Source organism: Nymphalis io, chromosome 7, assembly GCF_905147045.1.
Source record: "Nymphalis io chromosome 7, ilAglIoxx1.1, whole genome shotgun sequence".
Lineage (NCBI taxonomy): Eukaryota > Metazoa > Arthropoda > Insecta > Lepidoptera > Nymphalidae > Nymphalis > Nymphalis io.
In genome coordinates, this window is record NC_065894.1 from 5890404 (window position 1) to 5916227 (window position 25824).

The 25824-nt window shown below is 31.5% G+C and overlaps 2 protein-coding genes across 2 annotated transcripts in view; both read right to left on the bottom strand.

Moving 5' to 3' along the window:
* The window catches only part of LOC126769740 (trypsin-4-like), a 112460-nt gene that overhangs the window by 32927 nt on the left and 53709 nt on the right, over nt 1–25824 (bottom strand). The gene's annotated exons all lie outside the window — the stretch shown is intronic.
* On the bottom strand, nt 12559–13707 carry LOC126769699 (uncharacterized). Its single transcript, XM_050488614.1, has one exon. The coding sequence runs from the start codon at nt 13668–13670 to the stop codon at nt 12834–12836; it is 837 nt and encodes a 278-aa protein (XP_050344571.1). The 5' UTR covers nt 13671–13707; the 3' UTR covers nt 12559–12833.

Below are 25824 nucleotides of genomic sequence, written 5' to 3' on the forward strand. Positions count from 1 at the left end.
AGTATATCAGTTGTCTGGTTTTCATAGTACAAGCTCTGTATAATTTCGGATCCAGATAGCCGTGTGTGAATAATGTCCCAGGATATAATAATAATTATTGATGTAATGATGTAACAGCCTGTGAATGTCCCACTGCTGGGCTAAAGGCCTCCTCTCCTCTTTTTGAGGAGAAGGTTTGGAGCTTATTCCACCACGCTGCTCCAATGCGGGTTGGTGGAATACACATGTGGCAGAATTTCAGTGAAATTAGACACATGCAGGTTTCCTCACGATGTTTTCCTTCACCGTAAAGCACGAGATGAATTATAATCACAAATTAAGCACATGAAAATTCAGTGGTGCTTGCCCGGGTTTGAACCCACGATCATCGGTTAAGATTCACATGTTCTTACCACTGGGCCATCTCGGCTTATTATAATTATTATTATTGTCAATTAATTAGGTTACAAATTCTTATTAAAGGTAACACAATATTACTACACTAATCACTACTTACTGTTAATTAGATAAGTTAAAATTATAAAAGTATAATATCAAATAAGTAATTTGAGAGTTAAAAAAAGTGAAAACAGCTCTATAGTTAGTTATAGAAAATGTACGTTATAGCTTAGCTATTAAAATTATAATAATATCAGTTTTTTAAACGTTATTATCGGTCGTGTCTTCATTTTGTGATACTCGATAATCGGCTCTCATTCATTATAATAGTTACATTTGTTTTTAATTGTTTTTGTTATTCTTGCTGCAACTAGAATTTGTCTTAGAAGCTCGTAAGTGTATCGTATTATATAAGTATAAAAGAATAAATTATTTACTAACCAGTAAATGTTCCATAGCTGGACAAAGTAATCCTCTCTTCCTAAGTGTGGGCTTAAAGCGGCGGTATAACACGCGATCCCATTTCTATGGTTTTTCTATCTTAAGCAACCCACTTTTACAAATTATTCAGAAGAATAAGATTTTAGTTTTTATAACTATAATATGACATTTAATACAAAGCGCAGTAAAAAAAATCTCGTCTCAAAAGCGTTGCAGCAACTGATTTAAGAAACAATTTAAATTATGTTTGAAATTGACATACGACATGAGATATTGATTTTTGTGAAAAGAAAAATTTAGTAAGGGCCAAAAACTCTTTATTGTTATAAAATAAAACGAAAAAGTTTTATAAATAACCCCAGAGGTAATCCTCGATTATTTGTAGATATAATTCATTATCCTGTTTTGGTCTCAAAGAAATGTAAAGATTAGAGGATATTTTCTGAGTTTTTTCGATCGAGATAATTTCATTAATTTATCTTTAAACTCTGATGCAATCCATGAAATTTGTAGTTATACAATAACTTATTTCAACCCCTGAACTGGATTTACCCATGCAGAATCAAATAAAGATAATAAATAAATTTTGCTTCATTTTCAACCTTTCAAGCTACAGCTTACACCACACATCCTTCAGTGCGGGTATATATGCGTGGTAGAATTTCATCCAGTCAAGTGGTGCATTCCCGGATTTGAACCAGCGAACACAGATTCACGCTCGGTAAGCATCAAAAAAACGTATGCGCGTCATTGCGGTGTTGTATGCGTATAATAGGTTACTTTGTGGTGTGAATGTTATTCGATAAATAAAATCGAAATAAAGTTACCTTGTAATTTATATACAGTTCAAGGTTCCTTAAGTACGCTTTTAGATTTGTCATTTCAATTATCTTTAATCAATGTTTCTCCATATATTTTTTGTTACTCTGAATATTTTATACGAGTTTAATTTTAGAATTACATTATATCCAGAAGCAAATAGTTACTAGTTATTATAATAATCATCATTTATTTTTTCTTAATAAATGCAACGTCTGAATACGTTTCTCCAAGTTTTTACTAGATGGTAGGGTTTTATGCAAGCCCGGGTGGGTACCACCCACTTATCAGACATTCTACCGCTAAACAGCAATACTTAGAATTCTTGGGTTCCGGTTTGAAGGACGAGTAAGCTAGTGTAACTACAGACAAAAGGAACATAACATCTTGGTCCGCAAGGTTGGTGGCGCATCGGTGATGTAAGGAATTGTTAATATTTCTTACATCGCCAATGTCTATGGGGGGTGGTGACTACTTAACATCAGGCTGCCCATTTACCCGTCTACCTACCTATACTATAAAAAAAAAATTGCCTACATTTTTCGCTAAATTAGCTCTGAGAATTGATAAACACTATTTACTTATATTCATGTTAGAATATCTACAGAAAAGAAAGTGACATTGTATATACATTTTTATTATGTAATACATAGTAAGCATATTAAGAGTTAACAAATATAAAAATCAGTCAACATCAGACTTTAAGCAGTCGCGATATATAACAGACAAAATCACATGATCTTTATTTTGTAAGGAAAACATATAAATATTGTATTGTATTAAGTATAACAATAAAGCATTATTAAAGTGACACTCCATTACGATTATTTTGAAAAAATAATAATATTATGTTCCCTCTAAGTAATAAAAGCAGCTGGACTATCTCCGGGGATGTATTTGGACCGAATAAAAATATTTTATGTATACGGTATAGGAAACGAGTTTTTACATCACAAATTGATAGACAGATTATGTATACAATGCTTTTAGCTTTTGTACAAACTATTTGATTTAGGAAGTGTATATAAAAATGATATATTTGCTACTTATTAGTTTTTCTACCGCTTTTGTAATAAATTTTTGAAGTTAAGGTTTTAGTTTTATTAAAAGCAAAAAGACCTTATATTCTAGTTATCAGAATTGAGTTGGAAGTAGGGTACCGTTACGGTGTAAGGAATAGTAATTATTTGACGCAATGTCTATGGACGATGGTCATCACTTACTATTTGGTGTCTCATTTGCTGTTTAGATTTTGTTTGAGTAGTTGTGTTGAATTTCAGGATGTTATATTTTAGTACAGTGCAGTAACAGCCTGTGAATGTCCCACTGCTGGGCTAAGGCCTCCTCTCCCTTTTTTTTGAGGAGAAGGTTTGGAGCTTATTCCACCACGCTGTTCCAATGTGGGTTGGATGATCACACACGTGGCAGAATTTCAGTGAAATTAGACACATGCAGGTTTCCTCATGATGTTTTCCTTCACCGTCAAACACGAGATGAATTATAATCACAAATTATTAGTTATATTTATTGTTATTAAGCGCATTAGTATCAAGAAAAAGAAACTTCATTGCAAGATTTACTCTTTTGTTTTATCCTTGTAATAATGGTGTGATTTCAACAAAGCCGCAAATAAAAATGCTTTCATAAGCTATAAACAAATTATTTAAATTAATTTACCGTTAATTTGTGGTTATTGTTCGGCGTTAAATCAATGCAGTATATTATGTATGTAATGTGATTATTCTATGCGCACATTAGTAACACGGTTTTATGTCTAATCAATAACAATTACTATGTTACAGTTGTAGTTGAATTGGCAAGTGATGGGTAGTAATTATTAATTTTGTATCGTTAGTGACTATTTATTTAGTTCCTTATTATACTTTAATGTATTTAACGTTATTGTAAAATGTAATGATATTGAATATTTGTTAATAATATGATTTCTCAAGGAATAATTCATATTATGCTCGGCGATAAATTAAAACGACGATCCATGTGTATATATATCCACTAACCAGCATTGGAGCTATGTTCTTCTTGGTGTTGATAGAATAAGTTCCAAGCCTTCTTCTAAGGTTACGGACTGTACTTTATAGAGGAAATAAACAATTATCAAAAGAAAAAGCCTTTCGCACATAAAAATGCGCAAACCGCCTTGTTCCTTGTTATATTATTAATAGATGTTTCATATCATATCATATATATCAACAGCCAATCATTGTCCACTGCTGAACATAGGCCTCTCCCAAGGTGCGCCAAAGCTCCCTGTCCTCCGCCTTCTGCATCTAGTTGGATGCGCATAGATGTTACAATCCTGGATAAACAGATTAGTTATGAATTATTGACTACCTCGGTGACCTAGTGGCTACCTTATAAGGCTGCAGACCCAGAGGATCAGGATTCAAGTCCTGAGTTGGGTAAGTAAAAAGCCTTTTGATTTTTTAGGTGAAATTCTTAGCAGCAGTCCACTCTAAAAATCCCGTGCCTCAGAAAGCACATAAATTCGTTGATTACTCATCTGAACTCTTTAGTTTGTGGTGTATTTACCATCGAATTGTGAGTGTGAAGGAATAGAGAGAACATTTGTGTTTGTACACTCACTTGCTCACTATAATATGTTCAGAGAAGTTAACTAGTGTCTCTTGATAATGTCTACCGTTGAGAACATCATTAGTAATATGGTGTCACCTTTTAAATGCAGTATTAATCTAGAAAGGATGCTTAAAACTTTATTGAACATTTCCGGATAATATTTGTGCAATCATACTTTGTGTGTATAATCATACTCTTATATATATATAAAGATTTTAAAGAAGATATTTTAAAAGCTGTACTATTCCTGTTAGTTACATCACTGTTCTCGAAAGTTCATTTGCATATACCACATTTATCTAACATTTATCTACTCAGGGGTTTTTAATTACTATAAATAATTATAACTACTACTAATAATTATTATAACTACACTAAAAACCACAAAATACTCTATTTTAGGAATATTATTAATATTCTTCGAATCTAGTATAATATATTTAATATACTAAATAACATATAAAAATCGGTTCCAAAAAGTTCTGGGTATATATGGTTTAACTAAAGTATTGATTCACAGTAGATATTATACGTCACTTCCGAGCGTTCTTCTCTGGACAGTCTCAGGGGAGAATGTTGGTAATACATATTTCAAGCACATGATACTCAGTTATCGTCTTTTATTGCACTTATGTAGTTATATAAAAAAAGTATAGTTGTACAGCTTTTTTAAAAGATGAAAAGTCCTTCCCGATTATTACGTGAGGAAATAGTGGATTTTGGTATTACTGATGTCTTTTAGGGTTGTTTTTCCACATGAATCTTTTGAAAATTCTATATAGATAGATAAACTATTTTGTACTTATTACCAGGCGTAACTTATGTGCTGTAATATTTAAAAGAGAATATGAAATTTCATAGACTACAACTATCGGAAAAAAAAGTTACTTGATATACATATAAACGTATACAAAGAGTTTACATATCATATATTTGCGCTTATTTTATTAAAATGAAAGATCTTGTCGAATTTAGTTAGTCTATATTAAGATAATGCCTCATTTAAATGGTAAGCTTATATCGATTAGACTATTACGTAGTCTTGTTTAATATTATTTCTGCATAAACAGTTTCTCTTGAGACCTCCCGAGGGATGTCGGAATAGACGGTCGGACATACGATAGCAACTTGGAAACGTCTTTGTTTCAGGTATAAAACTAGGTTCAAGCTATAGAATACGAAATGCTTTTATTTATTTATATTTTTATTTTTTAATTCGGCAGTAATGGTATAAATAAATATTTATTTTTTTTTTCTCAATCAAAACAGGTATAATGTACAAACGCAAAAAAAATAATTAAATTTATAATACTCTTTTTTACCCTAAGTCAAATCAGTGTGTTATTTAATGTGTAATAAAAGTCATTTTAGTAACAAATGCTACATTTTATTTTATATTTGAGAGTAGCTCTGAGATATTAGGCCTAGAAACTTTTATTCTTACTCTCCTAGAGTTAACAAAAGGCACAAAGGTAAGTAAGTAACTTGGTCTTTCTTTCTACTGAAGATCAAAGTACAAACAACATTCTGATTTGTATTACCTTCTAATTCTTTTTTATTCAGTTGAACGTAGAAAATAAATACTTATAATTGTGTGTGACTAACGACAATGCTTTATTAACCCATATATACACAAAGTTTTCACAAGTGTTGTTTGTTAAGAATACTGAACTAGGTCTATAATACAAATTTGTAATTTTCAGTTATGAAAGCGTTTTTTTTTGTGGTATACGACCCACTGGGCAGATAAGGGTTAAAAATAATCTTTAAATACTTATAGTATGAAACAAAGTCGTTTTATAGTAACAACCTGTTAATGTCCCACTGCTGGGGAGAACGTTTGGAGCTTATTCTACCACGTTGTTCCAATGTGGGTTGGTAGAATACACATGTGGCAGAATTTCAATGAAATTAGACACATGCAGGTTTCCTCACGATGTTTTCCTTCACCGTCAAGCACGAGATGAATTATAAACACAAATTAAGCACATGACTATTCAGTGGTGCTTGCCCGGGTTTGAACCCACGACCATCGGTTAATTTCACGCATTCTAACCACTAAGTAGTAATATGCGTCTGTCCATTTGTTTGCTTATTTCTTTTAAACTATATCCAAGCCGGATTTTAAAGCGGCTTTCTTAATTATTTATAGACAACTTTTCCGAGAAGGTTTCAGTATATAATAGGTTTCAGTATATAACAGGTTTCAGTATATATTAATATGTTTTGCTGCATTGACTTGAGAACTAAGATATTGATCTTAGTTCTCAAGTCAATGAAGTTTTACTAAATCATCTTCGGTTAAAAAAGGTTAGGTGCAGAAAGGATAATAAAATTAAATAAGTTTTACCATTATAAACATTATCATGAGCATCTTTATAAAAGTAACAAGATATAAAAATACATTGACGATAAATATAGATACGTTTCTAGGCGAAGGTATATATTTATATTTCCAAATATCGTCCTGTTTCAACTCGTCTTTTTAACGGCAATAGTTGATTAACTATTAAAAACCGAAGTACGTATTATTTTAGAAAATTTAAATTAAAAAAGCTGCTGAAACAAAATCAAACGCCGAGAGTTGGCAATTGGCAAGTGTTTGTCGCATCGAGCTCAGCCGTGATCTGCAGCCGAATGCAGCGGAATGCACAATGCATACAAAGTGAACTGCGAATCCAGCGAGCTGTGATTTCTCTTTTCTATATCCTCCAGATGGCTACGAGAAGTGACAGTGATGCAGCGAATGTACCAGTGACAGCTTACGGTGAAGACATTTATGAACTATGATAAAGTTATTTGATAAAGAATTTAGTTTTAATGTTTAAATTTATTGGTATTTTTTGGTAATAATTCGTTGTTTGCTATTGCGTATTTTTTTTTAAACGTATTGGCCGAATAGTTATAATTGTTTTACATTATTTAATTAAAAAAAAAGAAAATAAATTGAATGAATTAATATTTATTACTTACCAATGCGAATGTGGTGGTGACCACTTACTATCAGTAGGTATACTAACTCATCCAATTGCCTATTCAAAAATACCGAATAAACAAATTCAGAATATACATTAACAAATGCCATTAAATACGTTCTATAAATAATATACAAATCGATTATCGCGTCACCGTGTAATTTATTTCACCTCTAAAACCTTATTAATCGTATTAAAAAATTCAGTATTGATTTAAAAAAATTTTTTTTGTTTACTCAATGTACCTGTATATATCTATTTGTAACTATATATATCTGTAACAATAATTTTGTTGATGAAAAAATTCCAAACATACACAGTGCATACACGCATAAAAAGACATCCTGCGAAATATGGTGCTGACAGGAAAAGAATTGGACCGAATAAACCGACCTATTAAAATAACAAGGTGCTGAAAAAGATTAAGAGATAACATTTTTGTATAAAATTGGCGAATAAATAGAAAATTAACATTTGAAAACCTGAGAATAAGAAGAAACCTAAATATTTCTAGCAAAAATATTTTCAGTGTCACTTTCGAATTACGAATTTACGAGAATATTTAAATGTAATACTTCTTCCCACGCAACTTATACAACGGTTCACTGATCATGAATTATTAAGCTTGTTACAGGTAAAAATATTTTTGCATTCTCTTCTCTAGAGATATATTTTTGTCTCATTTAAGTAAAAAGTGAAAATATGAATCATATATAAATGTTAAGGATCTGAACATAGTAAATTATATTTTATAAGTAGTATAAAAAGATAGTCGCCAGTGGAAACTTTGTCTTTGGGCTGTTTGATGTATCTAACAATAGAGCAACCCTATATCACAGCAGTGAGCATACCGTAGCTTCCATAGAAATCAAAAAGAAAAAGAAAAGAACGCGTTCGATTCTCAATGCGTAGTGTGACAGTTTCAATTTGTGACGTTACGTGTAGAAACGTTACAAAGATCTTGGGTTTCATAGGACCTAAAAAGTATAACTGCTTAATTAACACTGCACCAATAGTCATCACTATTTTTTTCTGTAAGTTAATTAATGATTTTAATTTAAATATTAACCATTCCTTACATCACAAATGTACCGCCAACCTTGGGAACTAAGATATTAATTTTAATTGTATTTACAAAAGCTCACTTGCACTTCAAACCAAAACACAGTACTATGTATTACTGTGTGGCGGTGCATTATGTGGTAATTGTTACCTACTCAGACGGACTTGCACAAACTCCTATCAACAAGTACAGAATGATAATGAAAAAATAAAAACTCCACTACTACAATTACTACTATTAATATATTACATATCAAGATTACTCTAAAAATTAGCAGATTTAATTCGAAACTATATACGTCCGAAGTCCATGCCAAGTTGCAATCACAGCTCACAATTTATATACTTACATTATTCAACGTTTCAATTAAAGCCATGTCAACTTTTATAACGCAAAATTATTTTAAAGTAGTACTCGTTAGTTAAGTGAAAAAGTCGGTCATATGTTGCCTACATACGGTTACTTTTATAAATAATTGAACACTCATTACAAAGTTCGAACCAGATTATAAAAGCAGAAATACTGAGCTCCCAATTTATTGAGTAAACTTAAAACTGTAAAGCGTTTGGTTTGTGCCGATTGTAACAATAATTCGGTTGTTTAAATTGTACTGATATCCAATTACATTGATTATGTAAAAGTAGTTTTTCAATTTAATTTTGGAAAGCAACCAACAAATGGGTATTATGGCAAATAGTCACTTTTTCCAGTAAACATAGTTACGGTTAAAAATATAATACGTAAAATATATTATACATATATTTTATGTATTATGTTATAAATTTTACGTACTGTATTATATATATTTTACACAATTTACGCAATAAGGTCTTTAAGTTATATCCCTTTTGACTGTATTACATAAATATAATAATAATTAAATTTCAAGACTATAACTATCCAGATATAGATAATACTTATTTGTCTTCTTTTAATAACAAAAATCAAAATAACAGCCTCAATGTCCCCACTGCTTGGAACGTTTTCCATATTAAGAATATTCTCAGGCTCAGTGCTTAAGCCGGATCGGAACGAACGACCTTCAGTGTAAGTCCACGTGTTCCTAGCCAGGCCTAGCTGAGCTAGCAATTCTAACTTTAAATCATCCATTTTTGTAATACTGAAGCTTTTCGTTTATTAGAAGCGTCTAATCAATTTTTTTAATGCTGGCGTTCCATTATTACTTTGTTACAAACAAATGTGTATATAGATTATGATGTGGACTTTATTTAAAAAAAAAATTAAAACTTTATTTAAAGCGATAGAATATCTGCATAGATATTTATCTGCAGTGTGTCCACGTCCAGCAAATTGAAAATCTGAACAGGATTAAAATTGACCGCCTTTTAAACTTCAATCCGAGACTGAAGTTGTTTTAATAGGATTCCATTTACTACTCTGTTGCTGTCTGCGGTGAAATATTAGTTTATAGGCTAGCCCACTTCCCGCTTTTTACTTTAAGTCATTGATTTTGCATTTCATTCCGAGCCGGTTGCATTTAAATGCATTTAGATTTCCATTTCCTATTGTGATAAAATTGTTAATAGATAAGTTTATTAAAATCGCTTCAAGCAATTCGTTTCCCAGCGAACCTGAAGACAACTGCTCAAGAATATTTTCTTCTTTACTTAATGTACTTTAGCGAGTTAATACTTTTTCGTCGTGGAATGTTGCCAGTTAAATTTTCGCTACAGAACTTTTGAAATTTAATTGCCATGATGGAAAATGTATTTAAAGCATCGTCTTTCTTGATAATAACTTTGTCGTTTTGAAATGAATTATTAATAAAAATATATTAAGAATCGATTTTAATCATAAGATGACCATATATGTTCTTAAGTTTTATTCGTTTACAAATTTAAATTATCAATTTTTCAAAAATTGATTTAATAAATTATATGAGTTGTCATATAATTGGTGGCCATTTCCTCAAGGGAGTTGAACTGCACAGAAGATATTATAATGCAAGGTGTAGGTAACCTCATAATCCGATGGAATGGGAAATTCACCTCAAACGGAAAGAGTTCGAGACCGAGACATGAAAGTGTAAGATCTGTCAATCATTACCACGTCACGCCCAGACACCGTCCTGCTACTATTTTTAATTTTTTAACAATAATCCAGTTACTTTCTAGACTTTTTTCGTGGCCCAATCTAGGGTTCAAATCTAGAACTTCAGGTTCTGCAGTCTTATAAACTATGCACCTAGATACTAGATGAGGCCGTCAAAAAGTCATCTTATAAGCAATTTTAATAAATTATATGAAAAAAAAAAATACAAAGGAACATAAAAATAGTTTGAATCAAACGTAGACAAATTAAAAATTTTAGATAAACTTATTATTCTTGTAGAAATAAAATAAGTTTGTGTTAATTGTTATGTTAATTGTGAAACCCGACATAGGAAGTGCTATTATTTTTTTCGCTCTAATTTTTTCTGTTTAATTGTTAGATTGGTAATAAAACTTGCATACCTCTTTTATTGCATCATTTAGAACTAATCTCACCTTGATAAAACTTAACTAATATTATAACTATGAGAGAGAGTTTATTTATTTGCTACGATTTCATGTCTTAACTATTCAGCTGATCATCACGAAATTTTGTATACACGTTGTCAGCAGTACAGAGAAGAACATAGGGTACTGCACACCTGATCTCCTTCTTTAAGCCACAGGTGTAAGCAAATATCTAATAATTATATCAAATAATAAACATTTCTGTTTTATTTATTTATGTTAGTATATTACCAACAGTCCTACTCAATTTATCTAAAGTAACTTATACGCGATATAAAGTTTAATTAAATAATTGTTCATAATTAATTTATAAAATATTATATGTAGCAATGAGAGTTTGTCTAGTTCACACCCTTGCCTTTTAAAACAATTATTTAACGCGTACACTGTGTACAAAATTACACAGCTTAAACAATAAAATAGTTGCAATTCATTGAAACAATGTTGCGAGAATCATATTGCGAGGTACAAAACAATACGAGTACAATCACTGTTAATCAAACTATTGTGAATGTTGGTGTGACCAATCGGAGTTAAAGGTTAGCCTATAATAACTACATAGTAACTGCTCCACGCACGTTGTGCACACAATTGGCAATTTGAGCAATAATATTGTTATAAAAACTAGACCAGACTACCATTTCACAATATAATATTTATAATTCCATTATATATATTTATATTTTAAACAGATTATAAAATTTAGTAATTACAATCCATAAAAAGCAATGTAAATGCATATATTAATGTAATGTAATTATATATACATATTTTCGAATATCAATACAATTTGAAATCGAACCGAGGTAATTTAAAGTATAATCATTACCATTTTATTTGTAAGCAATTTTCGCACATTTGTTTTAAGTAAATATGGCTTAAATTTTTTATTTAGTTTAGTTTAGTTTCTTAGCAATATTAAATTTGGTATATACTATAGTAAGAACTGTTGATATTTGGACTATTTATAAAGCCTGTACCCTGACAGTATCTGATTAAATGTCAGCAATTTCTGTTGCGCCTTTTTCAAGGAATTTTAAAACATATGGATATCGAAATAAAGTTCAATTTTGCTTAAAATATTTTGTAATATTCTTTACTGGATCGAGTGTAGGTAAATGGAAAGGCGTGGTAAAACGTTCAGCAATATAATATCCATTATTAGTCGTAAGGTGATCTAGTTGTAGGTCTGCAAGTGCGGTAGAATGCGGACGCCCACGCCCCTGGAACCTTGGAGAGCAGGAAGTTGAAAGCAACTTTTATAATCTTAGTTTTTTTGTAATGACATTTAACATCGTAAATTTATATATTTTGCATATTTTAACGTGGTTTGTAATAAAATCAATTGTTATTATAATATATATAATTACTTAAATACTTAAATATCACTAAACAAATCAATTCTTATTTTAAACAAACTTTTTGAATGGAGTATTTTTGTCATGTATAGGACGTATGTTAATTTTTTGTGTAGGTTTTGTGCTTTGCACGTATCTCGTTTCATAAATAAATATTTATATGTTTACAATAAGGATACTATTTATTATGAATTGTGGTAAATGGCGTAATGGAGTGCATTACGAAAATGTAATCTTCAGTGTAGTTCGGAAACAAAGGAAGTAACTTTGCTCTCTCCTTGTTTAACAACTGTATTTATACTTCAATATTGGTTATCGGATGGAACCATTAATATTATTTGACGTAATTTAAGTTGGTTTTAAATAAAATTTATAGGTTGAGAAAGTTAGGAAATTTAATAAAACATTAATTTATAATAATTAAGATAATAATAAATTTATTTACAAGTATGCAACTATTGCTTCAGACGTTCCATTATGTATCCCATACTCAGTAGTGATATTAACAACACTTTGTCCATTAGCACACAATATCACAGCAAACAACAATTAAGAAATGCTTTCGAAGCAAGCGAGCACGTACCCGCAGCGCTACCCTCTGATGACTTGGCGAATTACTAATTGATGCGAGCTTTTTACGTTTCAGGCATTACAAATCACCGAGTCCCTGTTCTCTTAGTAATATTTATACTTTGTGGAATGAGTAGGTGTAACCGTCAGGTGCACGGTTCAGGCTGAACTTGCCTGGAGGGAAGAAACGCGATGGTTGTGGCGTGGTGGGCTCGTAGTAGTCTTGGTGAGAAGGCTGAGGTGCATTGTATTGTTGAGATTGAATTCCACTGTATTGAGCCTGCTGGACTCCTGGGTAAATGTTGTTGGTGTTGCTTTGCTGAGGCTGGTATTGCTGCTGGGGTTGGTATTGTGGTTGTGGTTGCGGTTGGTATTGTTGCTGAGGCTGATACTGAGTTTGAGCTTGGTACTGAGGTTGTGCCTGATATTGCTGTTGGGGAGTACCTTGGTTTTCACGTTCGTACAATTCAGGATAGTATTGGCCATCGTCAACATTGGGTTTTCCGGCATAGTTACGTGGAGCTACAGGAGCCGAATACTGCTGAGGAGCACTGTACTGTTGTGATTTATAATCAGGAGAATTGTAACGAGGATCAGGTTGGTATCCAGGAGTGGGTGCAACTGGCAGAGGTGCAGTGGGAATATGATCCCCAGTAGCTTGGAATCCATTTTTGCCAGCAACGTAACTCACAGTTTTTCTTTGGCCTGTAGGATCGATGTAAGAGTAGCTACCACGCCTGTTTCCATCAGCATCTGTCTCTTCTTTGAAGTCGATACCATCTTCTTGCTGGTAAGCTGCTCCAAAAGCTCCGTTTCCGCTGAGGTAACGAGCTTCTTGCACAATGGCGGCTGTTTTCGGATCACCTGCGTATTTAGGAACTCGTCTTGCTCCTTCTTGTTGCTGACACGCGACCGCCGCGATCATAAAGGCAAATACAAAGAGCCTATACATTTTGCTCAAAATGTGCACTGCTCGCGTGAAAGTAACAAAGTGTGTACTTGCGTTCATTTTAACTCGTTTTATAAGTCAAGTAAAGGCCTTGACGCTTATTGGAAGGGCTTGAGAGTTCGACCACGAGTTTACAACATGCGACTACGACATATTATCTTTTTGCGGTACAACGGATGTATGGGGCGCATCTAGGAAGTGATATTACGCTGCGGATAGCCACTGTCGTCGTCCTTAGAAAACGCAAACTTTGGACATGTTTTAATGTCATGCATGACATTTTAAGAATTTACCTTGAAACCATGTGTTGTTATATCGTGTCATAATTAGGCAGTTGAGAAATCCAGATTGGTAATGATTCTTTTGTTTTTTAATAACATTTGTTTTTCATTATTACTACATTTTCTCAACAGATTATTATAATCAAATTATGCAAACTATTATTAGTTAATCCTTTTCGCATTTACATTGATTTGGTCAGTTTTAATTTTCATATGATTGACAATGAAGTGTGAGACATTATTCATTAAAAAATATATCTAATTGTACCATAACAATTATCAAAATTTAAATAAATTATATAATATTATAGTTTGTACTATTTTTATTTTTTGAATTTTTCACAATTAACTTACGTAATACCAAATATTAAAAAAAAAACCTTCGAAACAAATTATAAATAAGAAATATATATATAAATATAATATATCCATGGCTTAACACATCTATTATGACATACATATTTTTCGCAATGTGTCTAAATCTTTAGGTTAATAGCCGAATGTTTGGATTTTTAATGGGCAAAATGTAGATCATACATGAAATACTCACTTCACTTCCGTCTTTGTTATCTATGATTCCATCAACGATATCATATTTCGAAACTTAGACTTGACACCTTTTTTTGTTACATTAAATATTTGAATTTACAAGTGTAGCATATAATTTTATAAATATATCATAAACCAGGTCATGTATTAAACGTATTTTGTTACAATACTTGATACAATCAAGTAATAGATACATATACCTAGATCCTAACAATGCTTATCAAGTTATTTTTATTTACCTAGTAATTAGATTAAAAAAACTGATTGTATAATACATAAGAGCCGAGATGACTAAGTGGCTAAAACATGTTTATTTTAACTAATGATTGTGAGCTTAACACTGAGTTTTAATTTACTTAAGAAAATAACGAGACGAAATCTGTAAGTGCCTGAGGAATGTTTATCACAAGTTTATCCACCAACCCGCATTGTAGCATCATGCTGGACTTCTTCAATAGACGACGAATCGCTTGCTAATCCATAGGACATTAATAGTTATAACTATTTTAATACTTACGTCACAAAACCGAAAAAATTATTAGGGTTAAAATAGATAAATGTTTACTCATCTGAATTACTTGATTTTAAATAATAATGTATATGAATCTCATTTCCATCCTATAATTTAATTAAGCAAGTTTCCAATTTATTCATTAGATAGTTCCAATGTCGTACTGTGGGCACGTGGATGTTAGCCTTGCTTGCTGACTTACACGTTACACGAGACATTTGAACTATTAAATAACAAAGTGATAGTTGAGAATAACAGATTATCATAGATTTATCAAATGTTTTATTAAGCAGCTTGCAGCGAAACATTAGTTTTGCGGCTTAGTTAGACTGTGAAGTTCAGGGGAGCGAATTTCAGCCATGACCTGTAACTGTGTACGAAAAAGTATAATGCACAAGTGTGTGTGCAATCACAGATGCACTCTCTATTGTCCTACTCTCATAATCCGACGTGATCGGACGAGAGCAGAAGCTGAACCAACGGCTTTATCCGCATGGAGTGTTAGGCTCGGACTACAAGTATCGGATTTCTGCGGATACGGAAAACACAAATTCGTTCTTTTCAGCTCTTATCAATCGATCGTTAGCTCTTGCGCTGGATAGTTTGTTGCTTTCTGTTTCAAATAGAATTGTTAATTTGAGTTGTGATTTTATATTTAAATTTTTGCGGTATAGATTGATACATGGGATACCTAATGTAAAATGGTCACCATCGTCCATCGACATTGAAATTGTAAGAAATATTAATCGTCTCTTACATTGTCAATACGCTACCAACCTTGGGAACTAACATGTTATGACCCTTGGGCTTGTAGATACACTGGCTGGTTCACCACCATTGCAACCGGCAACGATACTAAATATTGCCATTTGGCAGTAGAATATGTGATGGCATAAGTATATGTGAGGCTAGCCCTTACCGGGCTTTAAGCAAGCAAGCCCGTATTATATATTAAGCAGGAGGTAACCAAGCGTCTGGTTGATTCCTTATTTTAACGGGTCGGACAAGAATCCGGACAGAGAGCCCGAAGCTTAGTGTTTGAACTACAAACACTATTGTATAAAAAACTAAATAAGTTATTATTGGCTCGAACCGGCATTTGAACCCAGGATCTTGATTAAAACTAGCATAGGACTAGAACTAAGATCTGCAGCCTCATGATTCAGCGTTTTATGTAAAAAAAATGAATAAAAATACATAAAATAATTATTAAGTTACTTATTAAAACTGTTTCCATCAAAATAAACGTTTGAAGCCCAGACATGAGAGTAAAATTTTCTATATTATTAATATGAATATTGTTTTCTCTTATTTACTACCTATAGTTGTCTAATTGTAAAACAGCTTTAAGTGGTTACAATGAATTGGATGCAATAAATACTGTTGGTTTTATTGACGAATCTTTAATCCACGATATTTAATGAAAGAAATAGCTTAAACCTATTGTAGGATGTGCCTGAAGTTATTTTAAATTAAATATTAAAATAGAATAATTGTTTTTTAAATTGATCCAATGTGCATTATTGAATAAATGAGCGTTTTAAAAAAGTTTTTAGTAATCATATTAAGAATGAATTCGTTGATCAACGTAATTGTTAAAAATTACGAATGTTGAAGAACACCTTTAATTCAAATAGTCAAATAACTTACTATTTTCTATATCCAATAATAAAATAAGTTATTTCATACTTGTTCATATCTAATATTTCCTCTAATATTAAAGTATTAGTATACTTATATGTCTATTAGGTTAGGCAAAGATTTGTTTTAAAAACAAAGAAAGAAGTTTGGTTTAAATAAATATATAATATCTTATATATATATATTTCATTTTAGAATTATTTATAACTCTCAACTCTATCATTTTATTTCTTTTATGTAATTTTAAATAATATTCATTAAATTCTTATTGCATGAAATGGATAATGTTTGAAAGGTCAGTAGTTGCCCGCGCTCAAGGCCGCATCCAATTCGGTATGCGAAGGCATGGCGGACGGATTCAGTTGTATTCAGTATAAATTAATTAACTATTAGTCCTTTAATTTCCGTGGGAAGGTTTCTAGTTAGATTTTTATAAGTAGCTTTAAAGCAAGCGCTTCAAAATATTAAAATATCAATATTCAATGTTAAAACAGGCAAGGTTTTAAAAGCTTATAATTAATACACAACTAATTTTATTTTCATAGTTTATGCAACTAAAACAGAGCTACAAGTAATGCCTTATACGGATCCTAAACGTTAGTATAGTCGATTTTAACAATTGTAACAAATGTAATATATGTGCCTATTACGTCAATAACGTAAAGAAGTGAAAATGGCGGCTCTTGTGATATTAGTAATCTGTGATCGGTTTAAATGTTCCCTTTTCATAATATATAGTTGTCCATAGGATTTTTTAATAATTAGATTAAAGTAAATTAAATGGTAGTCTGAAGTCTGCTTGTGATTTAAAATATATGTAATATTGCAACAGCAATTAGTGTATGAGCGAGATAGATAGATTTTATATTAATAGAGCAATCTCTCAATAGAGCAATCAATATAGCTTTTTCTTATATGTCAACTTAAATTACATGGTCCTCTATATATAGAATTACATTTTTAATTGATACTGTCTGTAAACAAAGTATTTTTGAAAGGATTTATCTCAGTGGTTATAACTTTACCTAGTCGTATTAATAAATTTAAATCTTATATATATAATATATATATAAGGATATAGATAGATTATAAGAATGCACCGATTTCGAATTTGTTGTTTTCCAAAAAAAAACTTACTATATTTATAATCGTGGGTTTCTCAGTCTTGATAAAATTGTTTGCGCATTTTATATCTAGGTATTTGGCTTATGATACTATTTCTAAGTGTGACGATAGAAAAGGCTTACATTCTTAAATTATAATATCATCGAATATCATTCTTTTTTTAAAATAAATGACATTGCGCGCCCACCACCACAATGTTATTCGCGACCGACGTCGGATATTATTTCACATACGACTAACTCGAAAGGATATTACTTCAAACAGACAAACTGACCTTTAAATTTATTTTTGATTAAGTATCTTGATAATATTATATTAACTGCTTTTTTATTGTTATTATCATAAAAAGACAATAAGCAATATAAATTATTACTTACAACAACGAAGCGTCGCCAACCAAAGCATCCAGAATGTTTTTTTTAATAGCTAGCTCTATTTACTTTCACAATTACTTATAAATATTACTCATAAAATAGAAACACAGATACATGATGTACGCATTATACTCTTTCAAGGCACTGTCGAGTATGTCCAGCGCTGTTAAGATATAAAATGATATCATCAGGAATTAATAGAGCGAAAAACCTTGTACTCCATTATTATATTTAGACTATAAAAAGTTACCTAATGGTGTAATTGATGTTATATCTTTTGTAACTTTTTGTCTTTTTTCTCGGCAGCAGCGGTAAAATTGTAGTACATTTCGTTGCCTCCTCCTAAATTAACTTTTTGTGGTGAGGTATTCGCCTCTAAAAGATTTTTTCACGTGATTTATCGTTAACTACTATTGTTCGTAAAAAGATGGGAAGTGCTTTATCAAAATACACTAAAGTATATATAATTTAGCTTTTAGAATTTCTACCACTGTTGTCACGTACGTACGTGTCGATTTTAGTCGATCAATTGCTAAATTAATAGCGATATGAAGTCTTAAGAGAGATTCAAATTGAAGCAACTAAAATAGATTTAATAAAAGTTTTCCATATTTTTACTTTATTGATTTAATTTTGAAACGCTTTTCAAAAAAAAATATTTGTTTTGATTTGGTTGTTGATCAATCAAATAATTCAACAAAAATTAACTCATGTATCCAATCAGCTATAGTTATTTTTTCACATTAGCTGCAATTAGCTCTAATGTAATATTATAATATATAATGTAATATATAATTTAATAATTATACTTACTTAAGAGCGTTTCTTATCGCCTGTTTAGTTAATCACTCTTTCTGTCATTATTGATTTGAAATTCGAAAGACAAAGACAGTATAGTTTAAATAATCGCTACATAACCTTTATAACGTTACACAATGTTTATAAATAAGGCCGATGTAAACAGGAATATGACTTTGTAATTGTTTGCTATTTAGTGTCGTAGCTATAAATGTGTGTTTATCGAAATTTTATAGCAATTAGTAGGAATTAAGGAAGTTTTACTTGTAAGATAGTGGTGATAAATAAAATGTTTTTAATGTTAAACAAGAATAAAACATATAAAAAGATTTAAATAAAACTTGTAACTTCCAGAATATATTATGAATTTAGCTCGATAATTTAGACTTAAGCTTCGATTGGAATTGGAAAAGTCCTTTAAACTTCTCTTAATGGATTGTTCTTGCTGAACTACTTGGAAAGCTTCCAAATTACAATCAAAACTTTCTTATATATAAGTTTAAGTTACAAAAAGTACAAAAACAGTATGTACATTGTTCAAGTAAAAGGCGTTTGTAATATTATTATGTTGTCATAAAATAATGTTAATCAAGAATTTATTTTCGTCTCACTCATCTGATAAATCTAAGAGTGAAAATAGTCCTCATTACCGGATAATTTCTCCTCTTCCACTAAATTTTGTATAACAAAAGTATAACAAAAATATAACACATAAATAACAAAAGAATTCGGGATCATCAATGTCTAATCGCAGCCGGCGCTTTGACCGTCAGCGAGTTCCACATACCCCCCACCTCATGTTTTTCCAGCGGAAAAAAATAGGGTATATTATATACAATTTCATAATATTAAGATTATTCTCTCTGCGAACTTTCTGTAAAATTTAGTCTTCTTTATTGCATTTTTTCTATGTTTCAAGTAAAAATGCTCTGTACAAAGTTTCTTTACTTTCCATCTTGTTTGCCGGTATAGTTGCTATGCGTATGTACAGTATCAGGACTGTTGCTGAAAAGAGGTAACTGTTACTGTTTTCTGCGAATAAATGACCGTTAAAGACCTATATTTTGATCAGATCAGAAACAGCCGATAGTAAATAAAAACTAATAAGATTTCTTCATTTTTTATTTATTGTCTCTCTGTATGTCTTTTGACATGTCTTGTGGTGTATTGTATAAAACAGGGAGAAGATTTTTTTTAACAAATGCACCAAAAACTTATTTTTGAATACTAAGCCAAAAATAAGTAACTCTGTATTAAATTGTTTAACAATTGCAAACAGAGTTTTATTAAACTTTCATTAGAACATATCAATAAAATCTTGATCTTCATCTATTAAGTTGAAGGAATCGAGCTTATTGTCAGACAAGTCACAGAGAAGTTCAAGTCGCGAAGTTAAGTCGTCTTTCTATTGTCTTGTTTGTATCTTTTCTGCGACTCCAGGGTCACAACGAATGGAGATTAATTTATTACGTCGCAAAGAAAACATTGAAAGCGGAAAGCTCTCTATTAAGACGAGCGGGCGTGGAATAGGACGATTAATTATGATTTCTTTTCACGTCCGCGGCCAGTGCGCAGATGTGGACCTCATTTTGTGTTTTAATGGAAATTGATTGATGAAAATTTGTTATGTCAAACAATATACATTTTAGTTTTCAAATGACTCGTAAAACGTTTTATGAAGCTCGTACCCAATTATTTAATTTATTATAAGTAAGTTCTGTAGATACTTTTATAGTGTATAAAATATTATTTTCATACTAATTTAGGTCTTTGTACGAGCTCGTTTGGATATGGTACTATCATCAGGTATATACTACTACCAAACGCCTAAATTATATTTAAGGATGTATTATTTATTCTTCACAGATTATAAATATTCATTTCTTTTTATTGCTTACAACTATTTTATAGTAACAATAGCAGATACATTGCAAATATTAAGTATGATATAATATCATATTGATCGAAGGAATGTTACTAAGGAAGCTTTACTGTTCAAATTCTCTGCTCCAAGTTTCAGCGACAATTTCTATCACGATCTAGTCTCTACCGCGTATTAAATGCTTATACTTTGTCCTGCTGTATTGCAGTTTGAATTATGAGTGAGCTAGTGTAAGTGTAGGCAAAAGGGACACATCTATTTTAGATGGTTATAAATAATGACGGTGTCAGTGATTCGCGTGTGTTACAGTGCAGATGGCTATCGGCAATGGTGTCCTTATCCGGCACTTATCCGGTTCCCCTATGATCAGTTGGTGTGTCAGCTAGTTCGTTCAAAAAGGTCAATTTTTTGCCTCATTGTACTATATATTTGTAAATTTAAAAAAAAGCATAAATTACACTTAAGTATGTGGTAGGGTTTTGTGTAAGCCTGTCTGGATAGGTACCATCCACTCATCAATTGCGTTTCGGTGTGAAATGTGAATGAGCCAGTGTAATTAAAGGCACAAGAGACATGATATCTTCGTTACCAAGGTTGGTGGTGGCGATATAAGGAATTGGAAATATTTCTTACATCTTCAATGTGTAAGGGTGGTAGTGACTACTTGAGGTGGTCCATTTGCCCGTCCACTCTCAATAACATCAAATATAAAGAAATAAATTATAATATTTGTAAGAAAAGTTACATTAAAAATCTTTCCATTATTGTCCGTGTTACAATTATATTAAACGATCGCTTTTTCGACAACACAAAGTATATATGTGGCGCCGCTCGAAAACGAACTGTACTAGCGAGTCTGTTTGTATGTCAAAATGTCAGGTTGTTCAAATTGTTTCCAGTATAAATATAAAAAGGCACCGGACTACCGATTGGGTTGAAACTTTTATTACACATGTAAAATTTCCGGTTGAAAAACCTTGAAAATCTGTCTACAATGTTCGGCGTTGAGCAACATTCGTTGAACTTTTTATTTGCAATGTTTGTATGACTATTGGTACCTAAAACACTGTCTAATAACTTATGGCATATATATAATATGTGTTTGTGTTTTATATTTCTTGAATTTATTTACCTGCTTAGCAGACCGCTATAATCGCCGCCAGGCCAGATGGTTTTTTTTTTTTTTTTATAGAATAGGAAGGCGGACGAGCATATGGGCCACCTGATGGTAAGTGGTCACCAAACGCCCTTAGACATTGGCATTGTAAGAAATGTCAACCATCGCTTACATAGCCAATGCGCCACCAACCTTGGGAACTAAGATTTTATGTCCCTTGTGCCTGTAATTACACTGGCTCACTCACCCTTCAAACCGGAACACAACAATAATAAGTACTGCTGTTTTGCGGTAGAATATCTGATGAGTTTGTGGTACCTACCCAGACGAGCTTGCACAAAGCTCTACCACCAGTAGTAGTAGGGTTTCCTGTATCCGGTAACCCCCCTAGAAATGGAGGCCAAAGTAACCGACGGGGTTTTACGGTAGGTTGTGCAAGCGATCCCGTTTTGACCCCCGAACAGACGGAGCGGGTACCACTGGTTTTTAGTGGGCATTCCGGCGCAATAAACGCTGGTGAGTCCCAAATATATCCCCACTTCACGTGGGGGAAATGCGTAAACGAGTTTTTGCAGTGAGAAAAAAAAAAGAAAAAAGGATAGAAATTGGTGTGTATGTATGGTATATTTAGTAGTAAAGCGAGTTATCGCTTTAAAAAGTTTATTGGATTAATGAAACATTTGAAAACGAATACTAGTCATTTTATATCACAATATATTATGTAATCTTAATCATCTTCTTGCATATTATACGATTTTCAGAAAAATGTATTCTTAAATATTGGAGAATAAACATTTCGTAGGGTATTCTGCATGATAGGCACCAACATATATAACAGCAATATACAAACACTGTTTTTAATTGCGCCTCAATTTAGGCGTATGGATATTTTCAATGGAGAATGATAATACGCTTTTTATTAGATACTATAAATAGATTGCTTACATTATTTATGTAAACATGCAAAGCCATGATTAAAAAATAATATATTTTATAAAAATTATACAAAACATTAATTGAATCCTAATAATAATCTCCATAATGGGCGTTTCTTCTCAGTTTTATTTTATATGTAAAGATTTTCTTGTTTTCTTTACGGAAAGCAGAATAAAAGAATTATGAGTTGTGTTAAACGCACCATAACATATGCTTTTCAATAATATAATATGAAAACCTGCTTTCTATCAAAACATGTAATTCAAACGTGTGTTCCTCAAGTTGGTCGCGAGACGTCACCATTTCTTATAATTACTTTTCCTTACAGTGAACAGTCTTAAGATGAATGCCTCTTAATTACTTATGTATTTAATAAAATAAAAAAGCATGTTCTAAACATTTTCCAGGAAGTCCTAACTACATATTCATTTAATTTCCGCTTCTTTAATTATAAATAGAAATAGATTTTTAAAGCGGTTTTTTTATATGAAAGCATTCATGTTAATCATTGCCGAGTATGAATAAGTTGTATGTCTGATGAGGTCTCAACTTTGAATATAAAAAGAGTTAAAATGATTATTTAATATTAATTATATTTCTCAAAAATATTTAGAAACTGTCACTGTTCTTAATCCTTGTGAAGTTATTTAGTAATATTTTATTAAATAATCAAATATACAATTGCTTTTTGTGATTGTGAATTTTTGCTTTACACATCTCAAATAGTAATTTGCTATATTTTATTGACGTCTTGTTAACTCGCTGAGCCTTGGCACGTAGAGAACAAATTGAATTCAGCTAGTAATGTAACCAATCAAAAGAAATGATATATCTTACATCAAATGCAATTATTTTTGTAATTATTGTAATAATATCTTGATCGAATTAAGGATATTGTGGCCAATCTCACGAAATAGCCCTCTGCGCGAGAGTTATTTTAATGCTATGTCTAAGGTTGCTGGCACAGTGACGATGTAAGGGATAGTCAATATTTCTATACAGTTCCAATGTCTATGCCATATTAGCCAGTCTATTCACTCCAGGAACTTAGGATTTGCAGACTTATATACGGCTAGCATATAAGAATTATAAATCAATAAAGAAGTTTATACGGCATACATGATGTGTTTGTTAGTGAGTAATGTAAGGGCGTAACATAAGCTCATCCACCAACCTATACTATAAAAATAAAAAGTACATAATATTCCTTGTTAGCAAAATCACCTTCATACCTTAGCCCTGAGTTTTATATGTTAGATTAAACTTTCATCATTTTTATAATGGCTCCTGTTAACTTGTTTTGTAAAGTTCGTGCAAATCGCAGATCACACGCGACGGCCTTACGTGAAACAATTTGTTGTATTTAAAATAATGAAATATGCTACAAGCGTTTTGACACGAACGAGTTTAGATATTTTTGACGTGTGTATATATTATAACGTAAGGTTTTTTAAAGTTTCCAACTTTTCATTTAATATTTACAGATAAAATAATTTTAAGTAGCACAAAAAGAATAAAACCGCGATGGACAGACATACATCATGTGCTTGGTTATAAGGGAAAATACAATTCGCGAGGAATGTGCACGCTGTATGTGTTGCATGAAATGCTTGGATGTGTGAACGAATTAATGTGCGTCACATGTACGTATAATATACATGTATTCAGTAAGCTGCAATGGAGCAGTGGAGAAGATTAAGCTCCGAACCTTGTTTTATTTTTACCATAGCTAAAATATAAGAGATATCAAAACTTCTTTCAAAGTAAAACTATTTTGTTGTCCTGAAAATAAGATGGGCTGACTGATTTCGGGTACGGCATCCGTTCTTATCTAAACGTACAAAATCTTGCGTATGACACTGAGAGCTTAATAACTTTTAAACCTTGTATACCTTTGAAGACATAGTATTTGTCGGAAAATATCTCACTGAAGAGTTGAGGTCTCTTCTACTTTAAAGGAGAAAGTTTAGAGCTCTTTCCATCCCGCCAGATATTGATAAACATGTGGTAGATTTTCATTTGACACACAAGGGCTTACTTGTAATCACCATAGTTATCCCATCACCAATGAACACATAATGAATTGTAAACACACATTAAAACTCATTCGTTTGAACCTGTAATCGACAGTAAAGAACTACGTGTTCTACTAGGCCATCCAGTGTATGTAACATAAAGTTTCTACCAAATTATCGTCATCAATAAATTGTTGTACTTTGATTGTAATCGATCAATTATGTTTATTGATTTAAGCTTACACATTCCAAGATTTGTTTATCTTAAAATCTCACTGTTAGACACACCTATTTCCGTAGATAGGCCGCCTTTAAGACGGGTCTCAATGAGAGAGATAGCAAATATTGATTTACAGCCCTCGATACAGAAATGGAATATTAATTTCGCATAACAATGGTTGCAAGCAAATCAAAGTGTGCCAGATGTCTTCTTCAGATGTCTGCTGTTTCCTTTTGTTTGTCGATTTTTTTTAAATCGTATTTCGAAATTTTAGATGTTTTTTTTGTTCCATTATTGTATTCTGAACAAGATCAAGAACCATTCGATCTAGTCTCCAGTAATTTTATCTCAAGTACTTTTATTGGCTAAAATAAGACCGTTATCTCTTAATATAGAAACTTTACATTTCATATAATCTTGTAACATAACGATTCTCAATTGTTTATAAGAGATTACTTGGATAAAGCATATGTTGTTTTTTTTTGTATATATGATTTACTTAAACTAAAATATTTATTAAATCTCAAACTAAAACATTTATTAAAAATAAGAACTAATACATTAGCAATAGGTATAATTAACGTTAGGTACAATTATGCTGAAATATTTACTTAATATTTTATATTTTCAGAGAACAAATAAACTCATTTTTATATGAAAACCAGAACACAGTAATATTTTTCATAATTAAAAACTTCATTTGATGAT

Coding starts and splice junctions, on each gene's coding strand:
- LOC126769699 (XM_050488614.1), bottom strand. CDS start 13,670: ATGTATAGGCTCTTTGTATTTGCCTTTATGATCGCGGCGGTCGCGTGT.